Genomic DNA, 18,468 nt, shown 5'->3' on the forward strand with positions numbered 1-18,468 from the left:
GTGCAGGAACCAAAGGTGGTAGCCCATGAGGGTCTCAGGCCGGATACCCAGGGCCTCCCAGACTTGCCCAGTTCCCAAGCCCTGAAATCCAGAGTTGATGTGGCATTCTGGTCTCAGCGGAAGGCACGGCAGGTTTGGGTGATCCTCAGCCCTGTGTGGTCACGGAGCATGCCCCTTCCGGGAAGCAGAGGTGAGTGAGCCACATCTCCCACCGCCCCCAGTGTGGCAGGATCTGCAGGGGGCGCTGTCCCTGACCAGCCTGTCTTCTGCTGCCGAAGTGCCCTCGGTCCAGCCAGCTGTGGCAGGAACAGCTGGGCTGCTTGCACGGAAGCCATCAATCATGCGGCAGAGGAGAGCTGACTGCCGGCACCCTTCACTCGCTTTGAGCCTGCATGGTCTGTTTGTAGGAGCTCGCAGTGCCTGGCAGCAGCCTGGAGCAGAGCCTGTCCTAAGTAACCCTCCCTGAGAACGCACGTGGAGGAGGACATGTGTGCGGTTAAGGCATCTCCCCTCCTGTTGTCAGATAATGACCCTGTTAGCTGTGGCTGGAGAGCCAGGGCCAGCAGGGGAACTGGTGATGTGGGATCTCCTGAGAGGCTGGAGACGGGGAGGACAGAACGCAGCGGTGCCACAGCAGAAAGTGCTGCCGTTTTGTTTTTGTTTTTTTAATTTAAGGATTTATTCATATGAAAGGCAGTTACAGAGAGAGATGGAGAGACAGACACAGAGAGAGATCCTCTGTCTGTTAGTTCACTCCCCAGAGGGCCACAACCACCAGGGCTGGGCCAGGCTGAAGCCAGAAGCCTAGAACTCCGTCTGGGTCTCCTGCGTGGGCGGTAGGGGCCCCAGAACTCTTCAAGTGCTGACATTCATTGGGTGTCTTTCCTGGGCTGGGCCTGGTATGGTCACACCACAGATACCATGGCATAGAATCCTCCACAACGTAAGCTCACTGCTTTGCAGTTGAAATTTGAAATAAGTGCTGTGCCTTGGACCCCACTGCTGATAAACAGCAGTTTTGGATGAGAATCTTCACCTTTAAACCACACAGGCTCCTGAAGAGCAAACCTTTTTTTGGCATTTCTTATTCACTAATCAAGAGAGTTAGAGCAGCTCTGATGTCAGATGGCTGGCCTTGGTTCTTTAGATAGAAGCATTCCACCAGATGATGGAAACCCAATAATAACAATATGCCTAATGGAAGCTTGATTTGACAGCAGATGGCTCCACCCACTGGAAGGGGTGTGCCTGTTCCCTACTGAGTTAGGGACTTGATAGGAGTACAGTACAGCTGGTGGCTGGGATTGCAAGATGAGGCGACTTGGGGACCCTTGGCATTGTAAGTACTTGTGGGATCTGAGGCAGAGGTGGCCAGTGGGGGGTTCTAATGTGCCCCGAAGAGAGTGCCTGCACTGGACATGAAGGTGGAAGAGAACATGTAGGTGGAAATGTGATTTGCTAAGCCTTCCTCAAGCTGCCATTTCATTTTATATATCAGAAGTCTGAACATTTTCCACACCGGTCTATCCTACAGTTCCACTTCTAGAAATGTTAGATGTGTGCACAAAGGTTTGTATCCAGCAATGTTCTTCACAGTTTATTTATTTATTTATTTATTTATTTTTTTAGTTGTTTATTTTACTTGAAAGAGTTTCACAGAGAGAGAAGGAAAGGCAGAGAGAGAGGTCTTCCATCCATTGGCTCACTCCCCAATTGGCCACAACAGCTGGAGCTGTGCCGAATTGAAGCCCGGAGCCAGGAGCTTTCTCTGGGTCTCCTATGCAGGTGCAGGGGCCCAAGGGCTTGGGCTATCTTCCACTGCCTTCCCTGGCCATAACAGAGAGCTAGATCAGAAGTGGAACAGCCGAATCTCGAACCGGGACCCATATGGGATGCCGGCACTGCAGGCAGCGGCTTCACTTGCTATGCCACAGCGCTGCCCTCCCCCCCCCCCTTTTTTTTTTAACAAGTGAAAAATGGAAACAACTTTTAGGGAAAGTTAAACATAGCAGGCCATTCAAAGCAGTCATTAAGAAGATGCATTGATACAAGGTATGGTGAAAAAAAGATAACATATACACACATAGTATGATCCCAGTTTTAAAAAAGTAGATATAAATACCACATTTAACTAGTTATATATGACTGTGTGGCAAAATTATAGATGTCTTATATTTTTCTTTTTAAAGGGGAGTGGGGAAGGCTGGGGTGAGCATCTGGTATAGTAGTTTAGCTCTTTTTAAAAAAATATTTATTTATTTGAGAGACAGAGTAACAGACAGAGAGAGGGAAAGACAGAGAGAAAGGTCTTCCATCTGCTGCTTCATTCCCCAAGTGACCGCAGTGCCTGGAGCTGAGCCAGGAGCCTCCTCTGAGTCTCCCGCATAGGTACTGAGGCCCAAGCACTTGGACTGTCTTCCACTGCTTTCCCAGGCCATGAGCAGGGATCTGGATCAGATGAGGAGCACCCAGGACATGAATCAGCACCCATATGGGGTACCGGTGCCATAGGCAGAGGCTTGACCTACCATGCCACAGCGCCTGTCTTGAGTCTTACTTATTTCTGAAGATTTTTCTGTATTCCCCAGATTATCTTCAGCAAATATGTATTACTTCAGTACTCAAAAAGTTGTTTATAAGAGAAAATGACTTATCTCTTTTTAAGATTTTATTTATGTATTTGTTTATTATTTGAGAGAGAAGAGACAGATCTCCCATCTGCTGATTCATTTCACAAATACCAATGGTGGTTGGGGCTGGGCCAGGCTGAAGTCAGTCCAGGTCTCCCACTGTGGCAGACTTAAGTGCTAGAGCCATCAGGGTATACATTTAACAGAAAGCTGGAATTGGAAGTGGAGCTGGGTCATGAACCCAGCCACGTGGGATACGGGCAATCCCAAGCAGTTTCTTAACCACCATGCCCAGCGCCCACCCAAGACCCATCTCATTAGTCAGAGATGTCCCATTCTGAGATGTGTGGGTGAGGAGGTGACCCAGCAGGTGCCTCCAAGCATTCATCATTATTTCAGAGAAGTGTGTGTGAAGATGAACTGCATGATGGAAAAACCAAACCGAGGTGGACATGTGGCCTAATGGTCAGGATGCCGGTGTACCATACTGGAGGGCCTGGTTAGATGCTCAGCTCCGCTCCTGACCCCAGCCTCCTTCTGATGCACACCCTGGGAAGCAGCCAGTGATGGCTGAAGCCAGTGGGTTCCTGCCACCCATGTGGAGCCCTGATTTGCATTCTTGGCTCCCAGCTTTGGCCCCTGTCAGCTGTTGAGGGCATTTGGGAAGTGAACCAATGGATGGGAACTAGCTTTCTCTTCCTTTCTCTCTCTCTCTCTTCCTCCCTCACTCCCCACCCCACCTGCCCCCATGTTTCTACCTCAAAATTCAAAACAAAACAAAACAAAAAACAGGCACAAAACAAAACCCAGCTCATGGCAGCTGACAGACCAGGAGCTTGATAGGAAATTAGAGGGCAAACAGCAAGGGCTGTTGTGTAGAAGTACTGAGCCTCCTTGGGCAGTTCTCACTCATGGGCAGACTTGAGAAATACAGCTGGCTGAGAGAAGCAGGGTCTGTGACTTTGGGATGGGATCAGCTTCAGAGAATGGCAGGGACCCGGTCCGCGGAGCAGATGGAGCAGTGGACCCGATTTTGTGAGGCTGCCCCCTGATGCCACAGCCTGGGTTGCAAGCCCCTGTACCTGGTCGCGGCAAAAAGATCTCAAGTGAGAGAACTTGCCGGCAAAGCTCCGCTCGGCTGGAACTGGCCGTCCGCTGGAATAAAGAAGGCCTGTCTGCCTGGCCTTGCTTCTCACTGCCCACCCTCCTGGACCACGTTTGCTGCAACTGTCAAATAAGGGGCTGGGAGAGGACGGAGGACAGCTCTCAAAAGCCTCTTTGAGGGGGCAGCGCTGTGGCGTAGTGGCTAAAACCGCCGCCTGCAGTGCTAGCATCCCATATGGATGCCAGTTCTAGTCCTGGCTGCTCCACTTCTGATCCAGCTCTCTGCTGTGGCCTGGGAGAACAGTAGTCCTTGGGCCCTTTACCCATATGGGAAGACCTAGAAGAAGCTCCTGGCTTCAGATCAGTGCAGCTGTCTGACCGTTGCGGCCAATTGGGGAGCGAACCAGCAAATGAAAGACCTCTCTCTCTCTATGTGTGTCTCTCTCTCTCTTTGCCTCTCCTTCTCTCTCTGTATAACTCTGACTTTCAAATAAATAAATAAGTCTTTTTTTTAACTTTTATTTAGTAAATATAAATTTCCAAAGTACAGTTTATGGATTACAATGGCTCCCCCGCCCCGTAATTTCCCTCCCACTCGCACCCCTCCCATCTCCCGCTACCTCTCCTATTCCATTCACATCAAGATTCATTTCAATTATCTTTATATACAGAAGATCAATTTAGTATATATTAAGTCTTTTTTTTTTTTTTAAACTCTTTGAGCGTTAAGATCTCTAGAGTCTGTTCTTTGGAGAATGAAAGTATCATTGTTAGGACTGATATTAATAATTAATAATAATGGCTAACACCAGAGCCATGGCCTGCCTGGTAGACCCTATTCTCAACACTTTCACCAGCTCATTTAATCCTCATAGCAATCTGATGAGGAGTTACTGTCATCCCCATTTGACAGCTGGGAAAACAGAGAAGAGATGGGGAGCGTTTCTTATACCAAAATCATAACAAGCAGTTTGCAATTACTTTTAAAACTATGCGTAGGATATTCCAGAAATTACTACAAATGCTGTATAGGGCTTGGTCCAAAGATAGACTTTTTTCCAGCCCCAAATATTCTCATGTATATTTCCAAGTTAGTTTCTCCCTGGCTGACTGTTTGAATAAGGGTGGGGTGATCCCCTCCTTACTGTAGGGCAGAAGGAGATGGACTGCCTGGAAGAACTGGGGAGCAGGCTTTCAAGAGGGCATACTTCAGTAAGGGGAGGGGAGGAGGGAGAAGAAGAGCAGAACGTTGGGGTTTGGGGAAGCCTGGGTAGGGTGCTGAGTGATGTGCATACATGTGCAATGTGTGCTGCGTTCAGGCAAGGTCATGCGGTGGGGAGGGTGCCCCGGGCACTGATTCCTTGAGCTGGGCCTGCCAGGAGCCAGCTGTGTGGCCACCACTCACGATGCACGTCCAGGGCAGCACTGTGAGTAGGACTTTGTGCAGTGGTGGGAGTCTTCTGTGTTTCCACTGTCCAGTGCCGTAGCCATACAAGACATGTGACATCAGCACATTGGAAAGGTGGCTGCACTGCATCACTCAGTAAATGGCCTCAGTGGCCCGGGCTGGCCCAGGCTGGGGCCAGGAGCCAGGAGTTTCGTCAGTCTCCTGCGTGAGTGGCAGGGGTCCAAGCACTTGAGCCATCTTCTGCTGTTTCCCAGGCACATTAGCTGGGAGCTGGATGGGAAGTGGAGCAGCCAGGACTTGAATCAGTGCCCGTATGGGATGCCAGTGTTGCAGCTGGCAGTTTACCCCACTGTGCCACAACACTGACCCCTTGAAAGCCTTTTCAGTTTTAGGTATACGCATTTTTAAAGTTGAAAGACAGGCCGGTGCTGTGGCATGGCCAGTAAAGACTCCCCCTGTGGTGCTGGCATCCCATATGGGTGCTGGTTCAAGTCTCAGCTGCTTCTCTTCTGATTGAGCTCCTTGCTAATGTGCCTGGGAAACAGCAGAAGATGGCTCAAGTGCTTGGACCCCTGCCACTCATGCAGGAGACTGACGAAACTCCTGGCTCCAGTTCTGACCGTTGCAGCCATTTGGGGAGAGAACCAGCAGATGGAAGCTTCTCTCTGTCTCTGTCTCTCTCTGTAACTCTGCCTTTCAAATAAATAAATAACTTGTGAGGGCGATCTGGCTGTGACATCTGTCACCCCATTGATCGCCAGGGTTGATTCGGCTGATCTGGCTGGCTAGGCGGGTGTCCCCTTCCTCCCTCACCGCTGCATGTGCGTCCCTCCCGAAGCTGCGTGCTCGGTCGAAGAGGACGACCTTCCCCACTGGAGGAGGACCAGTCTTCCGTCAAGAGTATATGAGTAGCTGTGCTCCCCTGCTAGAAGCTCCAAACAAGCTCTCAAATAAATAAATCCTTAAAAAATAAAGTTGAAAGAAACTTTGTATAATTTCAGAAAACAATTTGGATTCATAATAGACATAGAGACAAGAAGGAAGTAGAAAGTACAGAAACAGCTGCTCGGAGATAATGGCTGTTAGCGCTTGGGTGTATAACCTTCTAAATCCACATCCATGCTTACTTATGTCTTAGATACGTAGCTGGCTCTCGAATGCATAGTTTGAAATCATCCAGAGAGGAATACAATGTGTTAGCGGGAGAGAATGTTCTTCGTGGCCCACAGGGGAATACTGACGCAGGACTTAAGAATCTGCCATGGTTGATGTTTCTCTTCTGGGTGCCAGGTCATCAATCCTATGGGATGGGATGCATTCGGATTGCCTGCTGAGAACGCTGCAATTGAGAGAAATCTGCATCCAGAAAGTTGGACACAGAGGTATGTGGTTTGCAGGTAGACGTGAACACTTGGACACGGAGGTATGTGGTTTATAGGTAGATTCAAACACTTGAATACAAAATCCCTTTTTTTTTAATCTGCCACAAACATGGCAGACTGCTAAGAGGTGAATAGGATTGCATATACAAGAGGTCTTCAAAATGTTGGAAATGTATGTTTTGAAGAAGTAAGGCATGGGCTTCAACTTCTTTTTGCATCAAAGGAAACCCGTCCTTTCATTCCATTTTCAATTAACTTTTGAAATATCTGCATATTGGTGTTTGCCTTTTATCCTGCTGTGTTCTTATCAAAGAGTGTTTTAGATGTGCATTTTGATGCTTTGTTATTTAAAAAGTTATTCTTCCTTTGAGTATTTGGGTTTGGGAGGAAAAGGAAAGAGAAGGTTATGTTTGTTAAATTTCTGTAGTGTTTATTCTTTTCTCGACTTCAGTTTGACCCATAGCTAAGCATTGTGGTTTTCTCTGAAAATTCTGTTAAGTTTTTGCCTTCATCATTCATGAGCAAGGGGTACGGAGACAAGCAACATGGAGACATACAACCACTTTATTCTGCTGTGGTTTTTGCCAAGGGGACACATTCCCAGTGCCACCCATGCCTCTGGCTTCCAGGTACACGTGGGCCAGAAGCACCTTACCCCTCCTCCTCCCGGTAAAGTCCTCAGGCCCTCACACTGGAACCCAGCAGAATCTTCTGGGCCCACTGCATTAACCCCTTTCCCAAAGCTCTAGAACTGCTGCCCACCCCCTCCCTCCCACCTCTCAGTTACACAGAAGAACAGTTCCAGGATCTGTCCCCAGTGTCTTTGACCTCCCTTGGCCTTCTCTTGCCCAAGGCTGCATCGTAAAAACAGCTGCTGCACCACCCACTTGGTCCAACCCTAGTTTGTACTTTTTCTGTTATGGTTAATTCTTAGATTTATAGGAGTAGGAGGAAATGATTCAAATAAAATAGATCAGACATGGCATAAGTTGATGTAAGCTAGACCAGGGGTTGGCAAACTAGACAAGATCCAGCCCTGCTTGTTTATGTAAATAAAATGGGGTTGGGGCACAGTGACGTCTGTTGGTTTCCATATCCCCCGTGGCTATCATGATGTAATACCTGTGATGGGGACCATGGAACTTGTGAAACTGACTTTCACCCCCTGGTGAATTCACCTCCTCAGAGCAAGTTTGCCCACTCCTCTTCTAGAGCTGAGTGGTCGAGAAGGTGGCTCCTGGGTGCGCCCCCTAGTGGGGGATCTGGCTCTCCTTCTCTGTGCCTCAGCTTCCTTCACTGTACAGGAGGAATAGTCAGAGTTCCCACCTGGTATGACTGGGTAAAGATTACTTTTCTGCAAAGTGTTTAGCACAGGGCTTAGGGTTAAGTAGCTAATCAGAGACTACACGAAGGACTTCTGCATGGTTTTTCATGTTTTCGATTTGCCTGAACCGAAAGAGGATGCAGTAGAAATAAAGTAATCCTTTTTCTTTAAAAGAGAAAAAGATTGAAGTGGGTATTTGATGCAGTGGTTAAATCACCGCCTGGGTTGCCTGCTTCCCAAATTGGAGTACCTGGTTCTAGTCCCCACTACTTGGCTTTCGATCCAGCTTCCTGCTAGTGAGCATCTAGGAGGCAGTGGTGATGGCTCCACTAGTTGGGCCCCTGCCACCTGCTTAGGAGATCAGATTGAGTTCCAGGCTCCTGACGGGGGTCTGGGCCAGCCCGGGCCTTTGCAAGTGTGTGGGGAGTGACCCAGCAGATGAAAATTCTTTGTCTATCTCTTAGTCTGTCTCTCTATTCCTCTTTCTCTCTCTGCCTTTCAGATAAAAAATGAAAATTAATAAATAAAATTTTAAAAACAGAAATAGACAAATTGATTTGTTTGCTTATTCTGTATGACTTGGTTAACTCCCTGCTGTTTCACAATTGTTGGGTAGTTCTAGGTTTTGATTGGCTGTATGGTTTATTTGGATTCACACAATTATCTTTACGTTGCGGTTTTTGTTTTCATCACTCTTCAGCTTGTAAATGCTTGGTTTAAATTTGTATATCTGGAGTCTTCCAGACCTATGGATGGTCCAGGAGTGTACCTGTTGAAGGTGTTGCTGAGCTGAAGGGGCAGTCCTCAGGGCCTCAGACCATGTGGTTTCTAGTATATTCTGTTTGTGTCAATAGCAGTGTCTTCTAATAGGTTGCTGTTTTTGATGGATTCTTACCAATTATATTTTCTCATCTAGACGGGTTTCCCTTCACATCCTCTAAGTATCATTTGTTTGTGGCTTCAACCCCGCTCTGAAAAGCAAAAACTCTCTTCCCTTTGTTTTGCAGTAATATTAAGCACATGAGGAAACAGCTGGATCACCTGGGCCTCTGGTTCAGCTGGGATAGGGTAAGTCAGCCCTTCACATTGGAAGGCCGTTGGTTTCCAGAAAGTCCTGGTTGCTTGGGTTGGAGAAGGGAGAAGGGAGAGGGGAAGGAGGTAGGGAGAAGGAGAGAAGGATCAGTACTCCGCAAGTAAGACGTCTCCTCAGTGGATAATTCACCTGCAAACAAAGAGTTTCCTGTGGCATTGAGCTAAAAGAGTTCTCTTCTTATTTAACTTCATAGTTGGCTGTGACTTAGGTGTGGCAAAAGCTTTGCACAAGGGTTTCTCTTGTCTCACTGATAATTTGAAAGGGCCGTTGGGATTCTGTGTAGAAGTGATGACACATCAGCCCAGCCTTGAGATGACTGGGTGTTGAGTCGATTGACCAGTTAGGAAAAGCCCTGCAACACACCTTCTCCCCTCAACAGCTTCTTAAAGGATTGAAATGTTTTGAGTACAGTAAAGAAAGAACCAAACACATCGGAATAGGCCTTGAATGTTGGTGTTTTAGGTAGGGACGTGGCTGAATGGAGCTCTCAAGGCACCACCGATGCCATTTTCACTCTGACTTGCAGGGTCACCGGCGTTTCATGTGGCAAAGGTGGGAAAATGTGCTGGTGCCTGAGTCACGTTGTCCTGAGGTGCTGGTGGTACAGGCATCACTGATAGGGGATGCAATGCAGCGAGTGACACCCAGAGCCCTTCAGGGATGAACGGGAGACTCCTCGAGGGCAAAGCGGGATTCGTTAGCTCTCCAGAGTGACACCCAGCTTAGCCCTGCCCAGGAACCATAAAGGGCTTAACAAATGGATGGTTTTCTTGATTACCACAGAAGGTTAGAAGGTGCAGAAGTCTAAAGAACATAGTGTGGCTACTTTAACATCCTGATGTGGTGGTTTTTTTTTTTTTTTTTTTTTTTTAAGATTTATTTATGTATTTCTTAGTTGAAAGGGTGACAGAGAGGGACAGGGGTCTTCCATCTGCTGGCTTACTCGCCGAATGTTGCACACAGCAGCTGGGGCCAGTTTGAAGCCAGGAGCCAGGAACTCCGTTTGGATCTCCCACATGGGTGCAAGGACCCAGGTAGTTGAGACACGGCTGCTGCCACCCAAGGTGCACACTGGCAGGAAGCTGGCAGGGCAAGTGGAGCCAGGGCTTGGGCCAGGCATTCCAGGATGGGATGGGAGCATCTCAAGCAGCGCCATCACCCCTAGGCCGAGTAGTGGCCCCCTATGTAATTTTCCTCTTAAAATCTCCAATTTTTTGGCCGGCACCGCGGCTCACTAGGCTAATCCTCCGCCTTGCGGCGCTGGCACACCGGGTTCTAGTCCCGGTCGGGGCGCTGGATTCTGTCCCGGTTGCCCCTCTTCCAGGCCAGCTCTCTGCTGTGGCCAGGGAGTGCAGTGGAGGATGGCCCAGGTGCTTGGGCCCTGCACCCCATGGGAGACCAGGAAAAGCACCTGGCTCCTGGCTCCTGCCATCGGATCAGCGCGGTGCGCTGGCCGCAGCGCGCCGGCCGCGGCGGCCATTGGAGGGTGAACCAACGGCAAAGGAAGACCTTTCTCTCTGTCTTTCTCTCTCACTGTCCACTCTGCCTGTCAAAAAAAAAAAAAATCTCCAATTTTTTTTTTTACCTAGTATTTGTGAACATCTTCACATTTCTTTAAATACCTTTTGAAAAATGACTTTTGCTGTTTTGTGTATCTGTATGGTTTTCCGTTGTATGAATATATCAGAACTTCTCTAACCTATCCTTTACATTATACCTTTAGGTAGAGTCTAATGTTCTGTGTTGTAAATATAGCCTCAGCCCCTCTTGTGCACATCTGTAGTCCGGAAGCTTCTGAAAATAAATGGAACATTTTTTCATAACTTATCTGACAGTAAAACCTGACTTGACCTGATGTTTATCTCCCTTAAAGTGAATACTCCTGTATTTTACCATAGGAATAATAAATATTTATAAAATGTTAAATATTTTACTATAGTAGTAAGTAAAATTACTGGGCAATATCTCAGACTAGTTATGTAAGTGTACTGTTATTTCCTTTTAATATCCAAAACTGTCTTCAATCTGAAGCACATTTGACTTTAAGCATTTCAGATGAGGGACTTTGAACCTGCCATGCAATGTTGTAGCTAAATGCTGTCCCTCCCCCTGCCTGTGTCTGAGCTCCTGAGTCCTTGCTGTGGGCTAGGGACCATGGAGAACTACATGATTCTCCCTTCAGATCCCCAGAAAGCTCTAGAAGGCATTACTTTGGTTGACCTCATTGTGTTGCTGGGCATCCAAGTGGCGGGCCCGCCCTGTTCCATCGGCCTGTTTACCACTGCTCTGCTCATTCTCTATGCTTGAGGCGAAGTCTTAGTACCCCGTCTTACTATTTCCTTAGTGTGAGTTCCCCAGCAAGCCAAGAACAAGTGTAAGGCTTGTGACCTGTTGCCAAACTGATCTCCATAGGTGCTACACAGGTTTACGCTCCGAGTGCTTATCCAGTTGTTTTCGTTTGTGTTTCTTTTATTGTTAGCGGTAGCGTCTTTATTTCATGTGTTTAACAAGTATTTGAATTTGGGGCATTTGGGTGGATGATCTAATCATATCTCTTGCCTGCATAGCTGAAGTATGTTAGTAATTTTTATCTTGTTACACATATTTCTCGTAGGTCTGTCATTTGCCTTGCATTTTGTTTATAGTGGGACATTATCAGCACACAGATAAATATTTGGAAAGACTGTCTTTGTGATCTGATAAATACCTTCATATTTTCCTCTTGATCTTTTGTGGTTTGATTTTTATACTCAACTAGAATTATTTTAGCATGGTTGGACAAAGGCAAGAAATTACTACTTTGACCACATAACCAATTCTGCTGCTTTTAAATTTTTCAATAGTCCTTTCCTCATTGATTTAAAACACTACTTCAGTAGAGGGCCAGGTTCTTTTATGTTACAACACACAAATTTCTGTTTCTGGTCATTTGAAACGTTATTATTCTGTTGTTACTAAACTTTTTAATTATCAATGCTTTATAATTTTTAAAATTTTAAATGTCAAGTAATAGAAGTTTCCTGCCATTGCCCAATACTGACAGTGCCATCCCAACTTTGTTTCTGTTTCCCCCAGTAAAATAAAAAAAAGAATTAAACCTTTAGTTGTTGACTTCCTAGTGCATCACTGGTAAAGACAATTAATTATAAAATTTAAGAGATGGGTAAGAGTGGGGAGAAACATTATTTTAACTAATTTGGAGGCATGCCTAATAGGAAAGTGAAGCTATTTGTGGTTGCTTTTGTCTTGTTGCCTATTTTCTTATTGAACATTGTTTTAGATGTTCTGTTTTTCTCCATGGGGTCTTATATTTTGGATTTTCTTTTCTCTAGAGGGTTGAACAGTTCAATTCTGCTTTTTATCCTGTAAAAGAAGAAGGAGTCAAGGAGGCAGCCAGCTAAAGCAGGAGGGCTTTCATTGAAGACAGGGCAACGTCGGTGGGAAGGGAGACTTGGGCTCACACAGTCCGCTGGGTGTGAGAAGATCCAGCCCCCCAGGAAGGGAGGGCCGTGGGATGTACAGAGACCCGTGTCCACTGTGCTGACGCGGTCTTGAGCGGGCAGAAGACCCCTGGTGGACAGTGTGTGACCGTGTCAGTTTGCTGTGTCCGGGAGAGGTGCAGGGAGCAGGTGGAGCTGGCCTGGTGGGGTGCCAGGCAGTAAAATTGAGATTTTGTGCCCCGTTTTCCAGGGTTTTTGGAATTAATTCTTTGTGTCCTTGTGACCTAGCAAGTCCTAAACACATTGAGTATCAGCCTTAAAAAGCAGTAGGGAGCCAGTATTTAGCCTAGCTGTTAAGACTGCTGCATCCCACACCAGAGTGCCTGGGTTCAATTCTCTTATCTGCTTCCTGCCTCCAGCTTCCCGCTGAGGCAGGCCCTGGGAAACAACTGGGCTGGCTCGAGTGATGAGGGTCCTGCCTTGCAGATCTGCACTCAGCTTTGCCTCAGGCCAGCCGCAGCCCCAGCCCCAGCCCTAGGCATTTGGGGAGTGAACCAGTGAATGTGAGGTCTCTGTCTCGGTGCTTTTCAAACAAGTAAGAATTTTTAAAAATAAATTAAAAGAATTAGTTTCCCTGTTTCCCACGTATGATGAAACAAGTGGTAGGAAATTACATTTCCCACTTTCTAAACCTGTTTAGGTTTAAAGCGCTTTAGTTTCAGTGCTTGTTAGTAAACCTTTTAGAGCACTGTTGTCCATTTAAAAAATTTGATAAGTAAAAAAATTTTAAATGTTGTTTTCACTCTTGGTGGCATCCCACATTATTTTCAACATTTAGAAAGCCGCAGTTGGTTGAAACGGCCCAAGCTGTGCTGATCCGAAGCCAGGAGCCAGGAGCTTCTTCCGGGTCTCCCACATGGGTGTAGGGGCCCAGGGACTTGGGTCATCTTCCACTGCTTTCTCAGGCCATAGCAGAGAGCTGGATTGGAAGTGGAGCAGCCGGTCTCGAACTGGGGTCCATGTGGGATGCTGGCGCCGCAGGTGGTGGCTTTACCCGCTGTACCACAGCATCGGGCCCATAGAATTCTTTATTATCATTTTAATTCTTTCAGATCTCTGTTGTAGACTTTGATCTATTTTCCTTTTCTTTCTTCTTATATTTTTGATAAAGGAAATTCAGGATAGTACAAAGAGATCCTGGGTACCCATTTTACCATTACATTTTGCATAATTATGATATCTAAATCAGAACTTGACACCAGTACCATCCTATTAACTAGGGTCTAGATCCTACTCACGTTTCACCAGCTTTTACATGCAGTTGTGCGGGGTGTGTGTGTGTGTGTCTGTGTATGTGTAACAGGAGTGGTCATAGTTTTATACAATTTAATCACGTCTGATGCATCGTCTATTGATGGAGGAAGATCTGACAGATCTTTCTGATGGAGAAATTCAGAATTGTTTCTTTGAGGACACGGTGATCTTTCTTGCCTCGTGTTGATGCTTGTGAAACTGTCACCAGGGCGTATTGCAATGTCAGTCCTCTTGCCTGCATTGCACCTGGGGCTCCGGCTGAGACATGGTGAGCCACAGCCAGGATCTTTGTGGCGGTGGTTTTGTAGGACGCTGCCCACCGTGGGCTGTAGTTCTCTGTTCTCCTTGTCCCCACCTTCCAGCTCGCGGCTGCAGCCCCCTTGTTCTTCTCTGCCCCGGAAGAGCTTCTCATATTTACTTCCTGCATAACTGATGGCTTCGTTTCTATAGACCCAGTGTTGTACAGATATTAATTTTGCTTTTTGTGTTTTTAATCTTTGTAAAATTACTTTTCCTCTTCTCGTTCAGTTCTCATTTTCTGTTTCCAGCCCCTTGGCCGGATGCTTGTCTTTCTTACTATTTTGCTGTCTTGCTGATCTTTATAGACCCGACCTGTGTTCAGGAATGCCTCTTGCACACAAGCAGAGAAGCTCCTTGGAATTTATCTCAGCTTCCTGTACACAGGTCTTTCTCCCGAGTTTGGAGCGGTGTTCTCATTTGTCTCGGAATCTTTTTATAGACACCCTGTGGACTCCCCCTGTTTGCTGTCAGCTCAGAGACCCACGCAGGGTGTCAGGTTAACCTGAAAGAGGAACGGCGTCGCATCTATGAAGGAAGCAGACTCAGATGGAAGATTCTGATGTGGGGAAACCCGGGGACGCTCTGTGTGCTGCCCCAGGGGTGGCGGAAGCAGAGGCCAGATGTCTGCCTATGCTCAATGCTTATTACCAACAGTGATGTGATCGGTTAATCATAAAACGTGCAGTTTTGGGAAAACAGGTCTTCATGATGGAAGAGTTTACACGTAGTGAGACAGGAACAACGGGGAGTTTCGGTGCTTACAGGAAAGACGTGTTTGCTTGGAAGCTGCAATTAAGAGAATAGTCACAATGTGGAGGGGTCTTGAGAGGGGCTAATTTTTTTTTTAAGATTTATTTATTTGAAAGGCAGAGTTAGAGAGAGAAGGAGAGACGGGGCGGGGGGTGTCTTCCATCTACTGGTTCTCTCCCCAGGTGGCCGCAACAGCCAGCGCTGCACCTTTGCCATTGACGTCACTCGGCTGATCACCTTTGCAGTCTGGCCAAGCATGCCTTCAGCAGAATTCAGGCCACACGGTGGCCCCCAGCATGAGGGGATAGCAAGGGAAGCTCTGTGGTGGTCACTGCGTCGCTCATTTCTGTCGCATCTGTTCCTGTCTGGATCTGGGGATCTCCTAGCCTGGTGCATCTTTCTCTGGTCTGACACCACAGCTGTGACTCACTGTGACAGCATCAGGTGCTGCTGGGCCAGCACACCAGAGGTGTCTACCTGCCCGGCCCACCGGCCCCTCCAGACCCTGCCCTTTGGAACAGAGCTGCCAGGGCCCTGCTTCTCAAGGCCCCCGCTGATTCTTAGTTGTGGGGGAGTGCTGTTTGGCTTACGGGACTTCTCTTCACCCTAGGTCCATCTGCTGAAGTCCCTTGGTGTTGCTGGCAGGTCGATGGCACCTTCTGTTGCTTCCATTATTGGCACAACCCCCCGTTCCCTCCGGCTGCCATCTTTATACTCTCTGGGTCACTTCAATGAGCTGTGGAAACAGGTTTAGATGCCCTCTTGTGCAAAAGTCTCTTAAGTGTTTTCTGCTGAGATGTTCACAGTCTATGCAGTGCAGGCAGAGCACAAGCAGGGGTAGAGGAATAGTTTATTTTATTGATGAGGCATTTGGGTCTCCTTGCAACCAGCATTCTCAGATCTCATGAAATCCAGGTAATTCAGGTGGCCAGCTGGCAGGGAGCATCACATTTGAAAAATCAGTTGGCTCAGAGAAAACCAATTTTAAAACCTGGGTCCTGGCACCACTGCCCTGCCTCTCGGGAAGCTGCGTGTGAGTGGTCCAGCTCCTGAGCTGCATTCTCGTCTTTCTTACCTGAGAGGCTTAATTCTCTGCATTAAAAATAAATGTATACACAGTTGCAGAGTTCATGGGTTTCTGGTGAGCCCGGGGAGCCCCTCAAGGCACCTGCAGCACAGGCCTGCGGGTCCATTTTACAGGTGTTGTTTGCCAGACAGCTTAGGTCACCTGCAGGGGAAGGAAAGAGAGAAATTTGAGCAGCTGGACGTCCACGGAGGGAGGAGTCCACAGGGAATGGAATTGCAGCCTGCACAAGGCGAGAGAGGGGGAGGCGTGGTTCTCCTCCCTGCAGCGCCCACTTGATGTGCCAGTCGGCACCGTCTTTCTGGGAGAGGAAGAGGTCTGCAGTGAACTCTTGCGGTGCACATGACGCCCTGAGGATGAATGGCTGGCCCTGGGCCACGGCCCGGTGAGCGCCTTGGGATCAGTGGCAGCTCCTGCGTTGTGTGGTGGGGCCCATTGAGCAAGGTGCACCTGCAGCTTGGTCCTTTTGCATTCTCACCAGTGCTCTGGGCCCACGCTGGCTCTGGACGAAGTCTTGGCAATAAATTTTGATGGAAATCAACTCTGGGGCTTGGTTTTCATCAGGAATTATTTGGCTAATGGCTATGGACAGTCCCCAGCAGTTCCCATCAAAATCAGACAAGTATAAGAAGAAATAAAAGAAATCCAAACCGGGTGGGATTCAAGGTAGTGCCTGTGGAGTCTGCCAGAAGAGAGCTTGTTGAGCAATCCCCAGACCCATACAGCAGTAATGTTTGGAAGAGTTGACAGTTTTCAGGGTTTCTTTATTGTGAAGATCTTTCTTTTAAAAATTTATTTATTTGATGTCCAGCTCTCTGCTGTGGCCCAGGAAGGCAGTGGAGGATGGCCCAAGTGCTTGGGCCCTGCACCTGCATGGGAGACCAGGAGAAGCACCTGGCTCCTGCCTTTGGATCAGCACAGTGCGCTGCAGCGGCCATTGCAGGGTGAACCAATGGAAAAGGAAGACCTTTCTCTCTGTCTCTCTCTCTCTCACTGTCCACTCTGCCTGTCAAAAAAAAAAAAAAAAAGTTATTTATTTGAAAGGCAGAGTAAGAGAAGAGAGAGAGAGAGAGATTGCTTTCCATCTACTGATTCACCCTCTAAATGGCCTCAACTGCCGGGAGTTTGGATCAAGCTGAAGCCAGGAGCCAGGGCCTCCATGGGGTTCCTCCCACATGTGTGGCAGGGACTCAAGTACTTGAACCATCATCCACTGCATCTCAGGCACATTAGCAAGGAGCCGCATCAGAAGTAGAGTAGCCAAGACTCAAACCAGCGTTTGATATGGGATGCCAGAGTTGCAAGTGGTGGCTTAACCCACTGGGCCATAGCACCGGCCATTATTGTAAAGATCTTAGGAGTGTTTACTCACACTCGTTTTCACTGGGCTTTAACTTCCTGTATGGGTTTTCTTTCTTATGTGTCTACGTTCAATCTTCTGGATGTGTTGGTGCCCATGTTAGGGCCTGGGAAACACAGGAATTGCTGCCTCTGAGACAGTTGTCCACTGAACAAGCTCAAAATGTGGCTTTAAACTCTTGGCTGCAGGCCGTGCGGGCCGAGGGCGGCTGTGGAGCAGTGGCGGAGGCGCTGTGAGTGCACGTGGTGGGCAGCACAGCCATACCAGAGCCACGCCGCGCGCGCCGGGATTGTTCCCATGACAGAGCCTTCGGTGACTCGGAGCCCTCCCAGGTTTCCTCCGTCAGTGTCTCACGGCGACTGCTGAGGGCTTCCTGGCACCCCAGCACTGGGACAGATAGCTTCTGTTTCTCCCCATCTTTGGATTTCATCTGTAAGAATTCAGTGTCTGTCACTCAGATAGGAAGGGTCTTGTCCGCCTGTCCGTCTGCCTGTCTGTCTGTCTGTCATGCCCTCACAGTTCTGTTATCACACCAAGCACAGCTCACGGTGAGCAGCACTTAACTTCATGCAGCGCCAGCCGCGGACTCTCCTGCTGGTCTGCTGAGCGTCTTGGATGCCGTGGGCTGTTTGCCTGCCTCTGCAAGCCTTTGTTTTTAGCCCTTGCTTTCCCAGCCTCAGGTTGTTCTCATGGTTCAAGAACAACACAGCCTCGTTCCATCCAAAGCACACAGACTCTTTGCAGCCTTCCTGCTTGAGTTCATTTTCAAACACAGCCTGCTTTGTCTGATTACAGAGTACAAATGACGACTGCTTCGAGGGCCCTGCCACCTTGGCACTCCAGGTAGAGGGCTAGACCCCTGATAGGAACAATTGAAGGAAAAATAATGAGACCTCCAGAATAACGGAAGAGATCTTTTTAATTTTTTTTTTTTAAGTTTTAAAAGAATTTAAAGAATAGCTTAAAACAAAAAAGAACTTGGGGGCAAATGAGTGCCTGCAAATGAAAACAGGGCTGAGCAGATTCCCGGCGTGAGAGCGGGAGCCGAGGTTGCCTTGGCAACGCGCTCCAAGTGTTTGACTCTCTGCGTCGTCTTGCCAGCCCTCGCGGAGGTGAAGCAGTTTGTCTGGCAGATCTCTGGCTCTCGGGTCCTTGTGCTCAGAGTCAGAGAATTAACTCTGCTCCGCCACGGCCCTGGGCTTGGGACCGGCAGTTGGGAGGGCCAAGGCAGGGCCTCCGTTTGAGCTTGGCTGATTTGGCAGCCGACCTTGTTCACGGA

At 48.1% G+C, this 18,468-nt stretch overlaps 1 protein-coding gene across 7 annotated transcripts in view; it reads left to right on the plus strand.

Moving 5' to 3' along the window:
- Positions 1-18,468, plus strand: part of LARS2 (leucyl-tRNA synthetase 2, mitochondrial) — a 288,717-nt gene that overhangs the window by 149,784 nt on the left and 120,465 nt on the right. For 5 of the 7 annotated variants that reach the window (XR_007921592.2, XM_051851689.2, XM_051851691.2 and 2 more), the window contains 2 exons: positions 6,433-6,524; positions 8,856-8,916. The exons of the other annotated variants lie outside the window; for them this stretch is intronic. Coding sequence is in view for 4 of the 5 variants with exons in the window: in XM_051851689.2 (XP_051707649.2) it covers positions 6,433-6,524; positions 8,856-8,916 (153 nt within the window). In the remaining variant the exon portion in view is untranslated. The remainder of the gene's footprint in view (positions 1-6,432; positions 6,525-8,855; positions 8,917-18,468) is intronic. 7 annotated transcript variants of the gene reach the window in all.

The sequence above is a fragment of the Oryctolagus cuniculus genome, chromosome 10 (assembly GCF_964237555.1).
Source record: "Oryctolagus cuniculus chromosome 10, mOryCun1.1, whole genome shotgun sequence".
NCBI lineage: Eukaryota > Metazoa > Chordata > Mammalia > Lagomorpha > Leporidae > Oryctolagus > Oryctolagus cuniculus.